Here is a 19,439-nt window from a genome sequence, read left to right on the forward strand (position 1 = left end):
AGAATGGCCTTCCCAAAGTCCTGACTTAAACGTGTGGACAATGCTGAAGAAACAAGTCCATGTCAGAAAACCAACAAATTTAGCTGAACTGCACCAATTTTGTCAAGAGAAGGGGTCAAAAATTCAACCAGAAGCTTGTGGATGGCTATCAAAAGCGCCTTATTGCAGTGAAACTTGCCAAATATTAACATTGCTGTATGTATACTTTTGACCCAGCAGATTTGGTCACATTTTCAGTAGCCCCATAATAAATTCATAAAAGAACCAAATAGTCCCTATCCGATATTTGCATCGGATCGGCTGCCGATATTTACCAAAAATTGCGTATCGGCAAGGCATGGGAAAATGCCGATCCAAATCCAGTTTTAAAAAAAACTCCGGTCCGTGTTTTCCAACGCACCGATTTAAATAATACATTCCACTTTTCTGCTGCTTCCTAATTTCCGTTCCGCATTTTCCAGCACACCTTCAACACATCCATAGGTCTGTGAATTCTCACGCAGTTGCTTTTAGCTGCTGGCATTACACTACAGGCTCTTCTCACTCTTTCCTGTGTCTCCCTCTCACAGACAGCAAGCGCACCTTCTTACACACGTCACATACTGTCACGTCATACGTCACATACGTATACGCCCTCTTCGAGCAGAGAGGTAGCAGCATGGCTAACGTTAGCTGTGATGCTAGCGCAGCCGTGCGAGCAACGCTCCCTCTCAGGTGCTCGCCTGTGCAATTGCGCACAGTTTAAGCGTCCTCTGCGCATAGCAAATCTATGCCACGCCCAAAATCAAATAAAAAAATAAGCGCATAACAATTTTCGACACACGGACACGACAGAGAAAACAGTTTTCATCATCATTGTTCAAATATTGTGACGTCTGTCGAGACGCTTATCTCCATTCGGTGCCACACGCCCACACCATCAAAATGCTGAGGCAAAAATGTCCACATCAACACCGTATGAAAAAATTAGTGATTTTTTTAGTTGTGATTTCCTTCTCTGCATGAAAGTTTAAAAGTAGCATATATTAATGCAGTATGAAGAAGAATGTTTTAATGTAGACATGCAAGCCTTGAAAGAAAATTTTGAAAATCAAGACTACATTTCCTGTAAATGGGTGCATTTCTACCCTATATTTTAACTTTAGATTTATTCTCATATCAAACTCTTTTGGCTGGATTATAAATAATGTAAATAATTCAATGTGATTATCTTGTGTGATGACTGTATTATGATGATAGTATATATCTGATAGTATATATCTGTATCATGAATCAATTTAAGTTGAAAAACCTATTCGGGTGTTACCATTTAGTGGTCAATTGTACGGAATATGTACTTCACTGTGCAACCTACTAATAAAAGTCTCAATCAATCAATCAAAAACACATAGAATCATCATACTGCTGTGATTATATGCATCAAGTGTTCATTCAAGGCTAAGGCAAAATATCGAGATATATATCGTGTATCGCAATATGGCCTTAAAATATCGCAATATTAAAAAAAGGCCATATCGCCCAGCCCTAGTTCAATGATGCCATTTCTGTTTGTCATGTATAATTTTGTCTATTTTGTGTTTATCCTTGAATAAACAGGTCAGTTTCTTGTTACCAACCATTGTGTATTATTCAAACTCCCCCAATTCAGCTGGCTAGTTGTTATCAAGAGTACTAAAACCCTTTTCAACATGATTCTGACAACTAAGTAGGCTGAATAACTTTAAACTTTAATACATGCTCGGATAGGTCAGTATCGGTATCGGTCAGTATCGGTATCGGATCGGAAATGCAAAAACAATATCGGTATCTGATCGGAAGTGCAAAAACCTGGATCGGGACATCCCTAGAACCAAACTTCATGAATGATTTTTGTGACCTACAAGTATGTGCTCCAATCACTCTATCACAAAAAAATAAGAGTTGTAGAAATGATTGGAAACTCAAGACAGCCATGACATTATGTTCTTTACAAGTGTATGTAAACCTTTGACCACGACTGTATATGCAGAAAAAAATACAACTTTGCTTTGAATCATAATGTGACACTGGGAAAAACTGTGTATACGTGCGAGTGAGTGTGTTGTGGGCCTGCTGCTGCTGCTGCTGAGAGATTGCAGGGTAACTGAGTGTGAAATTAAAGAGTGTGTGTGTGAGAGAGAAAGTGTGAATGTAAGGGAGCGTGGCTTAAAACACACACACAGGCACACATACAGCATAATGGTGCCACTTCTCTTCTCACTCAATACTCAGAGGCAATCCTGATATCAAGTCTGTCTGCAGCTAATGGTGTCTCCTCTAAACCTCTCTCTTTTGTAAGGGCAGAGAATTGTTGCACCTAGAGATTGCTGTGACCTGAATCACATTCGAGACAAACGATGATGGTACTGAGCATTATGATGAGCTATAATCGAGGTATCGGGGAAGTTGTGTGGGAAAATTTGGTATTGATATAAAGATGGATAGCCACATAGAGCAAGTACAGTATGTGACAGGAATGAGGATAAAGAAGCTGAGAAAACAGACACTGGGAAGTTTGTTTCTTGACATGGTCGGATCCAACTCAGATAGTTGAAATGATAATATACATTATATTGCCAAAAGTATTTGGCCACCCATCCAAATGATCAGAATCAGGTGTCCTAATCACTTGGCCCGGCCACAGGTGTATAAAATCAAGCACTTAGGCATGGAGACTGTTTCTACAAACATTTGTGAAAGAATGGGCCGCTCTCGGGAGCTCAGTGGAACTGTCATAGGATGCCACCTGTGCAACAAATCCAGTCGTGAAATGTCCTCGCTCCTAAATATTCCAAAGTCAACTGTTGGCTTTATATAACAACCTGGAAGAGTTTGGGAACAATAGCAACTCAGCCACCAAGTGCACTGCAAAAAGTCAGTGTTCAAAAACAAGAAAAAACAAAAAAAAATTAGGGATATTTTACTTGAACTAAGCAAAATTATCTGCCAAAAGAACAAGAACATTTGGCTTGTCAAGACTTTCCAAAACAAGTAAAATTAGCTAACCCCAATGAACCCAAAAATAGTATTTTCTCACTAATAACAAGTGCTCTTTTCTTGGTAGAAAAAACAAATATGAGATCTTTTTTCTTAATATGTTGAAAAATATTCTTAATTTTCGGACTATAAGTCGCAGTTTTTTTCATAGTTTGGCCGGGCTCCAGTGCGACTTATATGTTTTTTTCCTTTTTTATTACCGTACGCATTTTCGGCAGGTGCGACTTATACTCCGAAAAATACGGTAAATGCTAGTGCCATTATCTTGACAAAATGATATGCGCTCGGCATTACATTATATTATATTATATATATATATATATATATATATATATATATATATATATATATATATATATATATATATATATATACAGGTAAAAGCCAGTAAATTAGAATATTTTGAAAAACTTGATTTATTTCAGTAATTGCATTCAAAAGGTGTACGGTAACGTGTACATTATATTTATTCATTGCACACAGACTGATGCATTCAAATGTTTATTTCATTTAATTTTGATGATTTGAAGTGGCAACAAATGAAAATCCAAAATTCCGTGTGTCACAAAATTAGAATATTACTTAAGGCTAATACAAAAAAGGGTTTTTTAGAAATGTTGGCCAACTGAAAAGTATGAAAATGAAAAATATGAGCATGTACAATACTCAATACTTGGTTGGAGCTCCTTTTGCCTCAATTACTGCGTGAATGCGGCGTGGCATGGAGTCGATGAGTTTCTGGCACTGCTCAGGTGTTATGAGAGCCCAGGTTGCTCTGATAGTGGCCTTCAACTCTTCTGCGTTTTTGGGTCTGGCATTCTGCATCTTCCTTTTCACAATACCCCACAGATTTTCTATGGGGCTAAGGTCAGGGGAGTTGGCGGGCCAATTTAGAACAGAAATACCATGGTCCGTAAACCAGGCACGGGTAGATTTTGCGCTGTGTGCAGGCGCCAAGTCCTGTTGGAACTTGAAATCTCCATCTCCATAGAGCAGGTCAGCAGCAGGAAGCATGAAGTGCTCTAAAACTTGCTGGTAGACGGCTGCGTTGACCCTGGATCTCAGGAAACAGAGTGGACCGACACCAGCAGATGACATGGCACCCCAAACCATCACTGATGGTGGAAACTTTACACTAGACTTCAGGCAACGTGGATCCTGTGCCTCTCCTGTCTTCCTCCAGACTCTGGGACCTCGATTTCCAAAGGAAATGCAAAATTTGCATGGTTGGGTGATGGTTTGGGGTGCCATGTCATCTGCTGGTGTCGGTCCACTCTGTTTCCTGAGATCCAGGGTCAACGCAGCCGTCTACCAGCAAGTTTTAGAGCACTTCATGCTTCCTGCTGCTGACCTGCTCTATGGAGATGGAGATTTCAAGTTCCAACAGGACTTGGCGCCTGCACACAGCGCAAAATCTACCCGTGCCTGGTTTACGGACCATGGTATTTCTGTTCTAAATTGGCCCGCCAACTCCCCTGACCTTAGCCCCATAGAAAATCTGTGGGGTATTGTGAAAAGGAAGATGCAGAATGCCAGACCCAAAAACGCAGAAGAGTTGAAGGCCACTATCAGAGCAACCTGGGCTCTCATAACACCTGAGCAGTGCCAGAAACTCATCGACTCCATGCCACGCCGCATTAACGCAGTAATTGAGGCAAAAGGAGCTCCAACCAAGTATTGAGTATTGTACATGCTCATATTTTTCATTTTCATACTTTTCAGTTGGCCAACATTTCTAAAAATCCCTTTTTTGTATTAGCCTTAAGTAATATTCTAATTTTGTGACACACGGAATTTTGGATTTTCATTTGTTGCCACTTCAAATCATCAAAATTAAATGAAATAAACATTTGAATGCATCAGTCTGTGTGCAATGAATAAATATAATGTACAAGTTACACCTTTTGAATGCAATTACTGAAATAAATCAAGTTTTTCAAAATATTCTAATTTACTGGCTTTTACCTGTATATATATATGTATGTATATATATATGTATGTATATATATATATATATATATATATATATATATACATAATATATTAGAGATGCGCGGTTTGTGGACACAACCGCGGAGTCCGCGGATTATCCGCGGGTCGGGTGGTTGAAATAAAAAAAAAATTGATTTTATCCGCGGGTCGGGCGGTTGAAATAAAAAAAATTTGATTTTAAATAGATTCAGGCGGGTGGCAGTTAAACCAATTCGGAAATTTATATACATAGTTAAATGTTGTTACCCACATACGAAAAACGAGCACGCACCTGCAGCACGCCACAACAGAAGAAGAAAAAAAAAAGAAGATGGCAACGACGGCAGCAAACGTGGTACGCGACAAACTAAAAAAGGGAATACTAAAGACCAGGGGAAAAAAAGTCCAGAAAAGTTCAGCGTGGACTCGTTTTTATGAGGTTGTAAATCAGGATGATAGTAATGCTGGCTACGTGATTTGCAAGAGCTGCGACGCTGTTTATGTCTACGACAGTCACAAAACCGGGACATCTAACATGGTGCATCACATTTGTGCAAAACCCCGAAGCTCCACAAACACCCTGAGCATGAGCAGTTTCGTCCACCGTGATCCCAGAAGAGTGCCACAGGATGTTAAAACAAGATAGAACGCAGCTGCCTGCAGCAGTTTGAGTGGCACGAGCGCGCTTGGAGGTGCGCTCTGCGCGGCTCCCAGATGATTGCGCACTGGTGTGCGTCTGGGCCGTGACAGCGTGGCATGCATTGAATGTCTCTGCTACATTGGATCAGTCTCCTTTCTTTAACAGGCAAAAGCTTTATAACCTCACTAATGCCTTGCATCGTCTATATTAGATATATAACAACGGGTGGGTGCGGACGGGTGCGGTTTTGATAAAATGTTAGTTCGGGTGGATTACGGATGGGTGACAACTTTTGTGATGCGGTTGCGGATGAAATAATTGCCTATCCGCGCATCTCTAATATATATATATATATATATATATTTACAGCTTGGCCCCCGACCAAATTTTTTTTAATTGTAATTTTGAAGAATTTATCTGAATGTGGATGAACTATTTTTGTTCAAAATTGTTTGAAATGTTAAATGTTTAAATATTAACTGTCAGTTTGCTGTACTGTGCCAACTGTACTACTATATGAGTACGTATTTTCTATTGTTTCATTGAAAATAAAACAGCAAAGTCCATTTGGCTGTCATCTGTTTTAATTATGAGACACAATTGTGTCAAAGTCATGATTTTTAATTTCATGCTTGAAATAAGAAATTCTTACTTTGAAAAAGCAGTTTTATACTTGTGAGTGTTGATGACACAGCTTTGCAACAGTTGATATTCTAGTTTCAAGCATGTTTTACTCAATATAGGTCATCAAATCTCAGCAACAAGCTGTAATATCTTACTGAGATCATTTAGGACCAAAATCCTTAAAACAAGTAAAACACTAACATAAAATCTGCTTAGTGAGAAAAATTATCTTATCAGACAGAAAATAAGCAAATATCACCCTTATTTGAGATATTTAATCTTACTTAGATTTCAGTTTTTGCAGTGTGGTAGGCCACGTAAACTGACAGAGAGGGGTCAGCAGATGCTGAAGTGTATAGTGCATAGTCAGTTGCTACAGAGTTCCAAACTTCATGTGACCTTCCAATTAGCCCACGTACAGTACGCAGAGAGCTTCATGGAATGGGCTTCCATGGCCGAGCAGCTGTATCTAAGCCATACATCACCAAGTCGATTGCAAAACGTGAGATGCAGTGGCGTAAAGCACGTCGCCACGGGACTCTAGAGCAGTGGAGACGCCTTCTCTGGAGTGATGAATCACGCTTTTCCATCTGGCAATCTGATGGACGAGTCTGGGTTTGGAGGTTGCCAGGAGAACGCTACATTTCGGACTGGATTGTGCCGAATGTTAAATTTGGTGGAGGCGGAATTATGGTGTGGGGTTGTTTTTCAGGAAGTGGGCTTGGCCCCTTCGTTCCAGTGAAAGGAACTTTGCATGCTCCAGGATACCAAAACATTTTTGGACAATTCCATGCTCCCAACCTTGTGGGAACAGTTTGGAGCAAGGTCCGTAAAGCAAGGTCCATAAAGAGTTGAAGCTGTAATAGCTGCAAAAGGTGGACCGACATCATATTGAACCCTATGGGTTAGGAATGGGATGGCACTTCAAGTTCATATGTGAGTCAAGGCAGGTGGCCAAATACCTTTGGCAATATAGTGTGTTTCTGTATCTTATTGTGGGGTTCTTTCTGAGTTTGAAATGCTTGTAAATACAATCAACAACATTCATGTTAGCACACTTAACCAACAGACATTTGTGTTACTACTGTATGCATATGTGGAATAAAACTCTGATGTTCAGGGTTAAAAACAATCCATGGTAGTTTGCCATTCTTGTTGTTGATCATTTGGTATTTGTTTGCAGGGGCCTTGGACCGTTGTGTGATGGGTATAACTGCTGTAGAGATACTTAACGCCTGTGATGAGCTGGCTCCAGCCACTGTGGACACCTTAAGCCACTCAGCAGTGAACCTAAAGCAGGCCATGACTCGCCGGAGCCTGGCGGCACTGAAGAACATGGCTCAGCACAAACTGCAAACACTTGCCACCAACCTGCTGGCAGCTGACAACGCTGACAAGGTACAGTCACATTATAGTGCAGCGTAAGGTTTTTGCTCACTTTATTGGTAATTAATTATACAGGTATTTCAGTATTTCCCACAGGAATGCAATCTATTTGTAGGTTTGCTTTGATAGTCTAATTTTCGTAACTGACCAAGGCACATTTTCATGTACAAAACCCAAAACCAGTGAAGTTGACATGTTGTGTAAATTTTAAATAAAAACAGAATACAATGATTTGCAAATCCTTTTCAACCTATATTCAATTGAATAGACTGCAAAGACAAGATTTTTAATGTTCAAACTGAGAAACTATTTGTTTTTGCAAATAATCATTAACTTCGAATTTAATGGCAGCAACACATTGCAAAGAAATTGACACAGGGGCATTTTTTACCACTGTGTTACATGGACTTTCCTTTTAACAACACTATGTAAACATTTGAGAAGTGAGGAGGCCAATTTTGGAAGCTTTTCAGGTGGAATTCTTTCCCATTCTTGCTTGATGTACAGCTTCAGTTGTTCAACAGTCTGGGGTTCCTGGGTGTTGTTGATAAATGGCTTTAATTTGCATGGTATAATTTTAACTTGCACTTACAGATGTAGTGACAAACTGTAGTTATTGACAATGGTTTACTAAAGTGTTCCTGAGTCCATGTGGTGATATCCTTTACACACTGATGTTGGTTTTTGATGCAGTACCGCCTGAGGGATCGAAGTTCACGGGCATTCAATGTTGGTTTTCAGCCTTGCTGCTTACGTGCAGTGATTTCTCCAGATTCTCTGAAACTTTTGATGATATTACGGATGGTAGATGGTAAAATCCCTAAATTCCTTGCAATAGCTTGTTGAGCTTCTTAAACTGTTGGACAATTTGCTTACCTATTTGTTCACAAAGTGGTGACCCTCGCCCCATCCTTGTTTGTGAATGACTGAGCAATTCATGGAAGCTGCTTTTATACCCAATCATGGCACCCACCTGTTCCCAATTAGCCTGTTCACCTATGGGATGTTCCAAATAAGTGTTTGATGAGCATTCCTCAACGTTCTCAGTCTTTTTTGCCACTTGTGCCAGCTTTTTTGAAACATGTTGCAGGCATCAAATTCCAAATGAGCTAATATTTGCAAAGAATAACGTTTTCCAGTTCGAACGTTAAATATCTTGTCTTTGCAGTCTATTCAATTAAATATACGTTGGAAAGGATTTGCAAATCATTGTATTCTGTTTTTATTTACCATTTACACAACGTGCCAACTTCACTGGTTTTGGGGTTTTGTACTTGTAATGGACGTTGTAAGAGACAGGAATGTTGGTGAGACAAAAACAAGAAAAGCAAAGTTTTTATATAACTTTTTTCTGTAGATTTTTTTTTTAAGTTACAAACAAGACAATGCAGGCTCTGAGTGCTTTTGCGGGAAGAAAGGGGCCACAGCAGCACCCGTTGCATGTTGAGAAGAGCAATACAGCAGTTAGTTGAGTTGCTCATCGTGTTTTCGAAAAATAGTACAGTAGCTAGGTCGAGGTTTGTTTATTTATATAGCACACATTTAAACACACCATTACTGCCCCATAGTACTGTACAGATTAAAAACAAAAAGATAAAAAAAAATAGAGTAAAATAACATTATATATATATATATATATATATATATATAATGTTATTTTACTCTATTTTTTTTTAAATCTTTTATATATATATATATATATATGTATATATATAACATTTAAACCAATCGATTAAATGGTAAAAACTAGAGAGGTGTCTGAATACTCACTAAATATGGCAAAATACTTGCTAACTTGGCAACACTGACCCCCTCCCACTACATCGTATTTTCTGGCAGACCAGGTACAAATGATGTGTGTTAAGAAGACGATGCATGCTGTCATTTTAGGGATAGGCGGTCTATATTGTGATATACAGTGTATTGCAGCCCCCTGTGATAACGATATATATCACGATATATATCACAATATATTATTTGGTATATAAATTATAATAAAACCATTTCAAAACGGGTTGCAAAGGCTCCTAATTTGGTTGCTGATGTATGTGGTAATATCGCGTTATTTTCTGTTATTTTGGCAAAACTATTATTAATCTACTTGCTAATTTATAATAGAATATATCTTTGTTGTCATTGTACAACGAAATTGCAAGCAAACTAATTTAGTGCAAATTCCTAATGACACTTAAAAAACATAAGAACATGATACTCAGATAAATAGATAAAAATACATAAAAATACCAAGCTCACATGCACAGTCATTCTTTTTTATGCCTTTGTGTTCAGCGACACTATTGCTCTCGGGTAAAAAGTGTTCGTAAATCTGTTTGTCCAGCATTTTATTGTCCTGTATCTCCTGCCCGAGGGCATCAGTTCGTCCAGCATTTTATTGTCCTGTATCTCCTGCCCGAGGGCATCAGTTCAAAAAGTTTATGTCCGGGGTGAGATGGGTCCCTTATGATGTTTTGGGCCTTTTTGAGGCACCTGGCACTATACAGTTCATCTAGGGAGGGGAGAGAGAGCAGCCAGTGATGTTCATGGCACGTTTTATGACCCTCTGAAGTGCGTTTATTCCCTGCTGCTGTGCAGCTGGCATACCATACACACATGCAGTATGTCAGCACACTCTCTATTGAGCAGCGATACAAGCAGTTTTTGTGACGGGTGGTTCTTTTTGAGGAGTCTCTGAAAGTAAAGTCTCTGCTGTGCCTTTTTGATGGTCACTGAGGTGTTCGCACTCCACGACAGGTCTCCCTTGATCTGGATGCCCAGGAACCTGAAGTTAGAGACCCTTTCCACATAAATACAGTGGTTGGATGTTTATAATTTTTTTTCTTCCCGATTTCCACCCGGACAACATTTTTGGGGGCGTGCCTTAAAGGCACTGCCTTTAGCGTCCTCTATAACCTGTCGTCACATCCGCTTTTCCTCCATACAAACAGCGTGCCGGCCCAGTCACATAATGTATGCGGCTTTTACACACACATTGTCATGACTTGGTCCTGGGTGTTTGCTTTTCCGGAATGCAACGGAAAGTTGGCTCGGGCGAGACGGGAATGTAAATACATGATTTATTTAATATATCAAAATAAAGTACAAACGAAAAGCGCGCACAGTGGCGGAGAACAAACTGTGAAACCAAAAGACTATAGCATTAATAAACAAAACTTACTTGGCATGGACTAAAAGGAGCAGCATGTACGATGGACATGAAATCAAGTGTCAGAAATGTGCCGAGCATAATTGTGGGATGTCACCAGACAGACAAACTGAAAACAATGAACTTAAATACTACAGACATGATTAACGAAAACAGGTGCGTGACTCAAAACGTGAAACAGGTGCGTGACGTGACAGGTGAAAACTAATGGGTTGCTATGGTGACAAACAAGAGTGCACAATGAGTCCAAACGTGGAACAGGTGAAACTAATGGGTAATCATGGAAACAAAAGACAAGGGAGTGAAAAGCCAGAAACTAGAGAGTCCAATAACTAAACAAAACAATGACTAAAACAAAACATGATTACACAGACATGACACACATAAGTGAATGCAAAACATACTTGATCAACAGCCATACAGGTCACACTGAGGGTGGCCGTATAAACAACTTTAACACTGTTACAAATATGCGCCACACTGTGAACCCACACTAAACAAGAATGACAAAAACATTTCGGGAGAACATCCGCACCGTAACACAACATAAACACAACAGAACAAATACCCCCCCCCACCTCAACCCCGCCAAACCCTCCTGATTATCTCAGGGAGAGCATGTCCCAAATTCCAAGCTGCTGTTTTGAGGCATGTTAAAAAAAATGATGCACTTTGTGACTTCAATAATAAATATGGCAGTGCCATGTTGGCACTTTTTTCCATAACTGGAGTTGAAGTTGTTCTCTTATTTTGGAAAACCTTGTTTAATGCATCCAGCGGGGCATCACAACAAAATTAGGCATATTAATGTGTTAATTCCACGACTGTATATATCGGTATCGGTTGATATCGGAATCGGTAATTAAGAGTTGGACAATATCGGAATATCGGATATCGGCAAAAAAGCCATTATCGTACATCTCTAGTTTTGGGAGATACTACAAATTTGGGTATGGAACCAATACCAGGTAGTTACAGCGACTGTATTGGGCGTACAAATGCGGATGCATAAAATTGTCAAAATCACTAAATCATTCAATTTCTGACAAGTATAATCAGACAAAAACACAGAATGGTGGTGTAACAATATCAGTTATAAATGAGTTATTTCTTACTATTGGCTCTGATTTAAATCATTAGTTTTTTGTCCTTAAGCCTTCCTGTGTACATATTTTCTGAGTTTGTAAACAAAATATTTTGTGATAACAAGATATCTGTCAGGTTCAAACACTGATGCCATCTATTAAACAAGACAAGAGGCAAAGAATTAAACAGAGACAGAATTCAATTTGGACTCAATATTGAGGAGAGTCGTCTGTACACTGTACCCTTGAACAGTATCTCAGCACGCTCTGCCAAAAGGTTGCACGCCTCCTTCTTTTATTTTGAACCCTCCCCGACCACATGGCCACCACTGTTTCCAAAGGACAAAGGTCGCAAAAAGTTTACAGAAAAGGTTGTAAACATTTCACAGAAAAGGTCAGTTCAAAAAGAGTTCGTAAAAATAGTTCAAAAAGAGGTCCATAAAATAGTTCAAAAAGAGTTCGTCTGGAAATTGGGCAGATTCTGCCATCTCTCCGCTTTGAAGTCCTTGGGTTAGAACAATATCTTTCTGTTGATTACCATACATGAGAGAAAACAGAAACACTTTCATCTTGCTTTCCCCTTACACAGTGGAGTTTTACGAGCCTTACTCTTGGTAGGTTTCAAAGACAGCTTTTGTATTCTCACCAGACCCTCAATGTAACACAAAGATTTTGTGATAATTTAGAAACAATTATTCTAACAATATCCATCTAACCACTGTAGTATCGACCATATACTGATAGTATACTTTGTATTGTTATCGCCGACCTAGTTTGTGGTTAGCGGTTTCTTCGAGCTAGAATGTGTCATCAATATGATCAATCAATCAAGAGTTTATTTATATAGCCCTTAATCACAAGTGTCTCAAAGGGCTGCACAAGCCACAATGACGTCTTCGGCTCAGATCCCACATAGTGGCAAGAAAAAACTCAACCCAATGGGATACAATGAGAATGCATTATCATGATATGACAATAGTAGTAAAAGCTCTATCGCTGACCAAATTTGTATCATTTATCTTATATATTGTCTATATTGCGCAACTCTACGTCACCTACTGCAGTGTTTTTCAACCTTTTTTGAGCCAAGGCACATTTTTTGCGTTGACAAAAATGCGGAGGCACACCACCAGCAGAAATCATTAAAAAATGAAACTCAGCTGACAGTAAAAAGTTGTTGTCGCAATTGTTGGATATGACTTTAAACCATAACCATGCATGCATCAATATAGCTCTTGTCTCAAAGTAGGTGTACTGTCACCACCTGTCACATCACACCCTGACTTATTTTGACTTTATACTGTTTTCCTGTGTGTAGTGTTTTGGTTCTTGTCTTGCGCTCCCATTTTGGTGGCTTTTTCTCTTTTTTTGGTATTTTCTTTTAGCAGTTTCATGTCTTCCTTTGAGCGATATTTCCCGCATCTACTTTTTTTTAGCATTCAAGGATATTTCAGTTGTTTTTATCCTTCTTTGTGTGGACATTGTTGATTGTCATGTCATGTTCGGATGTACATTGTGGTCGCCGTCTTTGCTCCACAGTAAGTCTTTGCTGTCGTCCAGCATTCTGTTTTTGTTTACTTTGTAGCCAGTTCAGTTTTAGTTTCGTTCTGCATAGCCTTCCCTAAGCTTCAATGCCTTTTCTTAGGGGCACTCACCTTTTGTTTATTTTTTGTTTAAACATGAGTTACCTTTTTACCTGATTGATGCCTCCCGCCGTTTCCGACATCTACAAAGCAATTAGCTACCAGCTGTCACCTACTGGTATGGAAGAGTATTCCACAGTTACTCTGCTGAGCTCTAGACAACAACACATAATTTGCAGACTATAATTACTGGTTTGCGAAAAATATTTTTAACTAGAGATGTCCGATAATATCGGCCTGCCGATATTATCGGCGTTAAAATGTAATATCGGAAATTATTGGTATCAGTTTTTTTAATTATTGGTATCGTTTTTTTTTTTGTTTTTTTTTAATTAAATCAACACAAAAAACACAAGATACACTTACAATTAGTGCACCAACCCAAAAAACCTCCCTCCTCCATTTACACTCATTCACACAAAAGGGTTGTTTCTTTCTGTTATTAATATTGTGGTTCCTACATTATATATCAATATATATCAATACAGTCTGCAAGGGATACAGTCCATAAGCGTGCTGCTGGTCCACTAATAGTACTAACCTTTAACAATTAATTTTACTCATTTTCATTAATTACTAGTTTCTATGTAACTGTTTTTATATTGTTTTACTTTCTTTTTTATTCAAGAAAATGTTTTTAATTTATTTATCTTATTTGATTTTATTAATAAAAAAAAAAAAGTACCTTATCTTTACCATACATGGTTGTCCAAATTAGGCATAATAATGTGTTAATTCCACGACTGTATATATCGGTTGATATCGGTATCGGTAATTAAAGAGTTGGACGATATCGGAATATCGGATATCGGCAAAAAGCCATTATCGGACATCCCTATTTTTAACCCAAATAAGTGAAATTAGATACTCTCCCACGGCACACCAGACTGTATCTCACGGCACACTAGTGTGCCGCGGTACAGTGGTTGAAAAACACTGACCTACTGTACATATTTGTATCTCACAGAGAGTCCCATTATAATGTATTTATAAGATTGGGCGAAGAGGAGGAGACCGATATATTTGAAATGGCCCGCCACAAATAAATGTGGCAAACACTGTATGCGTTTCTGTTAATTGTGTAAACACCCATGTATGTTCGTACTGGGGGCAGCGTGGCTTGGGTGGTAGAGCGGCAGTGCCAGCAACTTGAGGGTTCCAGGTTCCAGCAACACGTGACAAAAAAGTTGGGAAAGGTGGCAATAAATACTGATAAAGTTGAGGAATGCTCATCAAACACTTATTTGGAACATCCCACAGGTGAACAGGCAAATTGGGAACAGGTGGGTGCCATGATTGGGTATAACAGTAGATTCCATGAAATGCTCAGTCATTCACAAACAAGGATGGGGCGAGGGTCACCACTTTGTCAACAAATGCGTGAGCAAATTGTTGAACAGTTTAAGAAAAACCTTTGTCAACCTGCTATTGCAAGGAATTTAGGGATTTCACCATCTACGGTCCATAATATCATCAAAGGGTTCAGAGAATCTGGAGAAATCACTGCACGTAAGCAGCTAAGCCCGTGACCTTCGATCCCTCAGGCTGTACTGCATCAACAAGCGACATCAGTGTGTAAAGGATATCACCACATGGGCTCAGGAACACTTCAGAAACCCACTGTCAGTAACTACAGTTGGTCGCTACATCTGTAAGTGCAAGTTAAAACTCTCCTATGCAAGGCGAACACCGTTTATCAACAACACCCAGAAACGCCGTCGGCTTAGCTGGGCCTGAGCTCATCGAAGATGGACTGATACAAAGTGGAAAAGTGTTCTGTGGTCTGACGAGTCCACATTTCAAATTGTTTTTGGAAACTGTGGACGTCGTGTCCTCCGGACCAAAGACGAAAAGAACCATCCGGATTGCTATAGGTGCAAAGCTGAAAAGCCAGCACCTGTGATGGTATGGGGGTGTATTAGTGCCCAAGACATGGGTAACTTACACATCTGTGAAGGGGCCATTAATGCTGAAAGGTACATACAGGTTTTGGAGCAACATATGTTGCCATCCAAGCAACGTTACCATGGACGCCCCTGCTTATTTCAGCAAGACAATGCCATCCTCGTCACATCCGTTGTGTCCTAGGGCAAAACACTTCACCCTTGCTTGTGATGGGTCGTGGTTAGGGCCTCGCATGGCAGCTTCCGCCATCAGTGTGTGAATGGGTGAATGTGGAAATGGTGTCAAAGCGCTTTGATTACCTTAAAGGTAGAAAAGCGCTATACAAGCATAATGCATTTACTGTGTAAGTAAGCACACTGGTGCTGTACAGGAAAAAGACAAACTCTCATTACAACACATAACAGAATGTACAAGAAGAAGCTATATGTTGACCTTTGCTTAATCTCCAACAGAGTTTCAATTGGTCTGTGGTTTCAGACCGCTATCTGCCCATGAGTGTAACCTTGTGTGACTGTGTGGATGTTGACATTGACAACAAACCACTGTTATGGTTTTTAAATGTCAGGGTAGGAAAAAAATAATTAAAAAAATATTAGTTTTTCCTATAGATCGACCTTTTCAAAAAGCAAAAAACAACAATTTGCCCACATTTCCAGAGAAACCGACAATGTTCATCTTCTCGTGTCTTCTTAAAACACTGACAAATCAAGCCTTTGACTTTTGCCAAACAGTGCATGTATACTGTTGTGCCTTTTGCGTGTTGTTGTAGAAATGCAAACTTACTTGTGAGATAAATGTGACTGCCCATCTGTGGTTTGTGACTCATTTGTCATCGGCCTTAAGCACATTATAAAAAACTAAAAATCTGGTGGTGAAATCTATCAAAATTAGGGTGGTCCCAAAAAGGAGGGACTTTTCAAATTGACTGTCTGTTTTAAAAGTGCTCCCCCTCTGGCCAACATTTGTAATAACAAGTGTGTGTAAAAATTTGAAGTTCTCCCCTCTGGCCAACATATGTAATAACAAATGTGTGCGAAAATTTGCAGTGTGCCCCCTCTGGTCAACATATGTAATAACAAGTGTCTGTAAAAATTTGAAGTTCTCCCCCTCTGGCCAACATATGTAATAATAAGTGTGTGCGAAAATTTGAAGTGCGCCCCCTCTGGCCAACATTTGTAATAACAAGTGTGTGCAAAAATTTGAAGTGCTCCCCCTCTGGCCAACATATGTAATAACAAGTGTGTGTAGACATTTGAAGTGCGCCCCCTCTGGCCAACATTTGTAATAACAAGTGTGTGTAGACATCTGAAGTGCGCCCCCTCTGGCCAACATATGTAATAACAAGTGTGTGCGAAAATTTGCAGTGCGCCCCCTCTGGTCAACATATGTAATAACAAGTGTGTGTAGACATTTGAAGTGCGTCCCCTCTGGCCAACATATGTAATAACAAGTGTCTGTAAAAATTTGAAGTTCTCCCCTCTGGCCAACATATGAAATAACAAGTGTTTGTAAAAATTTGAAGTGCTCCCCCTCTGGCCAACATATGTAATAACAAGTGTGTGTAAACAATTTAAGTGCTCCCCCTCTTTCCAAGATATGTAATAACAAGTGTCTGTAAAAATTTGAAGTTCTCCCCCTCTGGCCAACATATGTAATAACAAGTGTGTGTAGACATTTGAAGTGCGCCCCCTCTGGCCAACATTTGTAATAACAAGTGTGTGTAGACATTTGAAGTGCGTCCCCTCTGGCCAACATATGTAATAACAAGTGTGTGTAAAAATTTGAAGTGCGCCCCCTCTGGTCAACATATGTAATAACAAGTGTGTGTAGACATTTGAAGTGCGCCCCCTCTGGCCAACATATGTAATAACAAGTGTGTGTGAAAATTTGAAGTGCACCCCCTCTGGCCAACATTTGTAATAACAAGTGTATGCGAAAATTTGAAGTGCGCCCCCTCTGGTCAACATATGTAATAAGTGTGTGTAGACATTTGAAGTGCGTCCCCTCTGGCCAACATATGTAATAACAAGTGTGTGTAAAAATTTGAAGTGCTCCCCCTCTGGCCAAGATATGTAATAACAAGTGTGTGCAAAAATTTGAAGTGCTCCCCCTCTGGCCAACATATGTATTAACAAGTGTGTGTAGACATTTGAAGTGCGCCCCCTCTGCCCAACATATGTAATAATAAGTGTCTGTAAAAATTTGAAGTTCTCCCCTCTGGCCAACATATGAAATAACAAGTGTTTGTAAAAATTTGAAGTGCTCCCCCTCTGGCCAACATATGTAATAACAAGTGTGTGTAAACAATTTAAGTGCTCCCCCTCTTTCCAAGATATGTAATAACAAGTGTCTGTAAAAATTTGAAGTTCTCCCCCTCTGGCCAACATATGTAATAACAAGTGTGTGTAGACATTTGAAGTGCGCCCCCTCTGGCCAACATTTGTAATAACAAGTGTGTGTAGACATTTGAAGTGCGTCCCCTCTGGCCAACATATGTAATAACAAGTGTGTGTAAAAATTTGAAGTGCGCCCCCTCTGGTCAACATATGTAATAACAAGTGTGTGTAGACATTTGAAGTGCGCCCCCTCTGGCCAACATATGTAATAACAAGTGTGTGTGAAAATTTGAAGTGCACCCCCTCTGGCCAACATTTGTAATAACAAGTGTGTGCGAAAATTTGAAGTGCGCCCCCTCTGGTCAACATATGTAATAAGTGTGTGTAGACATTTGAAGTGCGTCCCCTCTGGCCAACATATGTAATAACAAGTGTGTGTAAAAATTTGAAGTGCTCCCCCTCTGGCCAAGATATGTAATAACAAGTGTGTGCAAAAATTTGAAGTGCTCCCCCTCTGGCCAACATATGTATTAACAAGTGTGTGTAGACATTTGAAGTGCGCCCCCTCTGACCAACATATGTAATAACAAGTGTCTGTAAAAATTTTAAGTTCTCCCCCTCTGGTCAACATATGTAATAACAAGTGTGTGTAGACATTTTAAGTGCGCCCCCTCTGGCCAACATATGTAATAATAAGTGTCTGTAAAAATTTGAAGTTCTCCCCCTCTGGCCAACATATGTAATAACAAGTGTGTGTGAAAATTTGAAGTGCGCCCCCTCTGGTCAACATATGTAATAACAAGTGTGTGTGAAAATTTGAAGTGCGCCCCCTCTGGCCAACATATGTAATAACAAGTGTGTGCGAAAATTTGAAGTGCTCCCCCTCTGGCCAAGATATGTAATAACAAGTGTGTGCAAAAATTTGATGTGCTCCCCTCTGGCCAACATATGTAATAACAAGTGTGTGTAGAATTTGAAGTGCGCCCCCTCTGGCCAACATATATAATAACAAGTTTGTGTAAGAAATTGAAATGCGCTCCCTTTGGCCAAAATTAATTAAAAAAATTATATAGAGACATACTGTAATAACTTGAAGTAAATAATGATTAAAAATCAATTACAAGCAACACATTAAAAAAAAAAATTACTAAAAGCTTACCATTTTTATATTTGCATATTATGTATATATTATTAATGTTGTAAATAAAAATTTTAATATATCTTGAAAGGATGGTCCTAAAGAGGTAGGCATTTTTCGGAGGTCTCAAGAAGTTAACAAATACAAGAAGTGTGTGTTTGTGTGTGTGTGTGTGTGTGTGTGTGTGTGCGTGTGTGCGTGTGTGCGTGTGTGTGTGTGTGTGTGTGTGTGTGTGTGTGTGTGTGTGTGTGTGTGTGTGTGTGTGTGTGTGTGTGTGTGTGTGTGTGTGTGCGCGTAGCCATTCATTTTCCTCTTGTCCTCCAGAGAGACTTGGAAGAAATGTAGTTTTTTTTTTTCTATCATGTTGGTGAGGATTAGTATCTTAGAAGTGGCTTCTCGCTGTGGATAGACAATGCATTCCTTGCAGCTTGATCTCAAATTTGAGCCGATGATTTTGCAAGACAAGGACCCTTCTGGAATTCACGTAACAAGCAATATGGAAATGTGACTATGTCTCCCTGAGCCTTCATCGT

General features: G+C 39.5%; 1 protein-coding gene across 2 annotated transcripts in view; it reads left to right on the plus strand.

Moving 5' to 3' along the window:
- Positions 1-19,439, plus strand: part of wdr7 (WD repeat domain 7) — a 244,008-nt gene that overhangs the window by 42,244 nt on the left and 182,325 nt on the right. For both annotated transcript variants that reach the window (XM_061980833.2, XM_061980834.2), the window contains one exon: positions 7,434-7,648. In XM_061980833.2, the coding sequence (XP_061836817.2) occupies positions 7,434-7,648 (215 nt within the window). The remainder of the gene's footprint in view (positions 1-7,433; positions 7,649-19,439) is intronic.

Source organism: Nerophis lumbriciformis, linkage group LG20 (assembly GCF_033978685.3).
Source record: "Nerophis lumbriciformis linkage group LG20, RoL_Nlum_v2.1, whole genome shotgun sequence".
In the NCBI taxonomy this organism is placed as follows: domain Eukaryota; kingdom Metazoa; phylum Chordata; class Actinopteri; order Syngnathiformes; family Syngnathidae; genus Nerophis; species Nerophis lumbriciformis.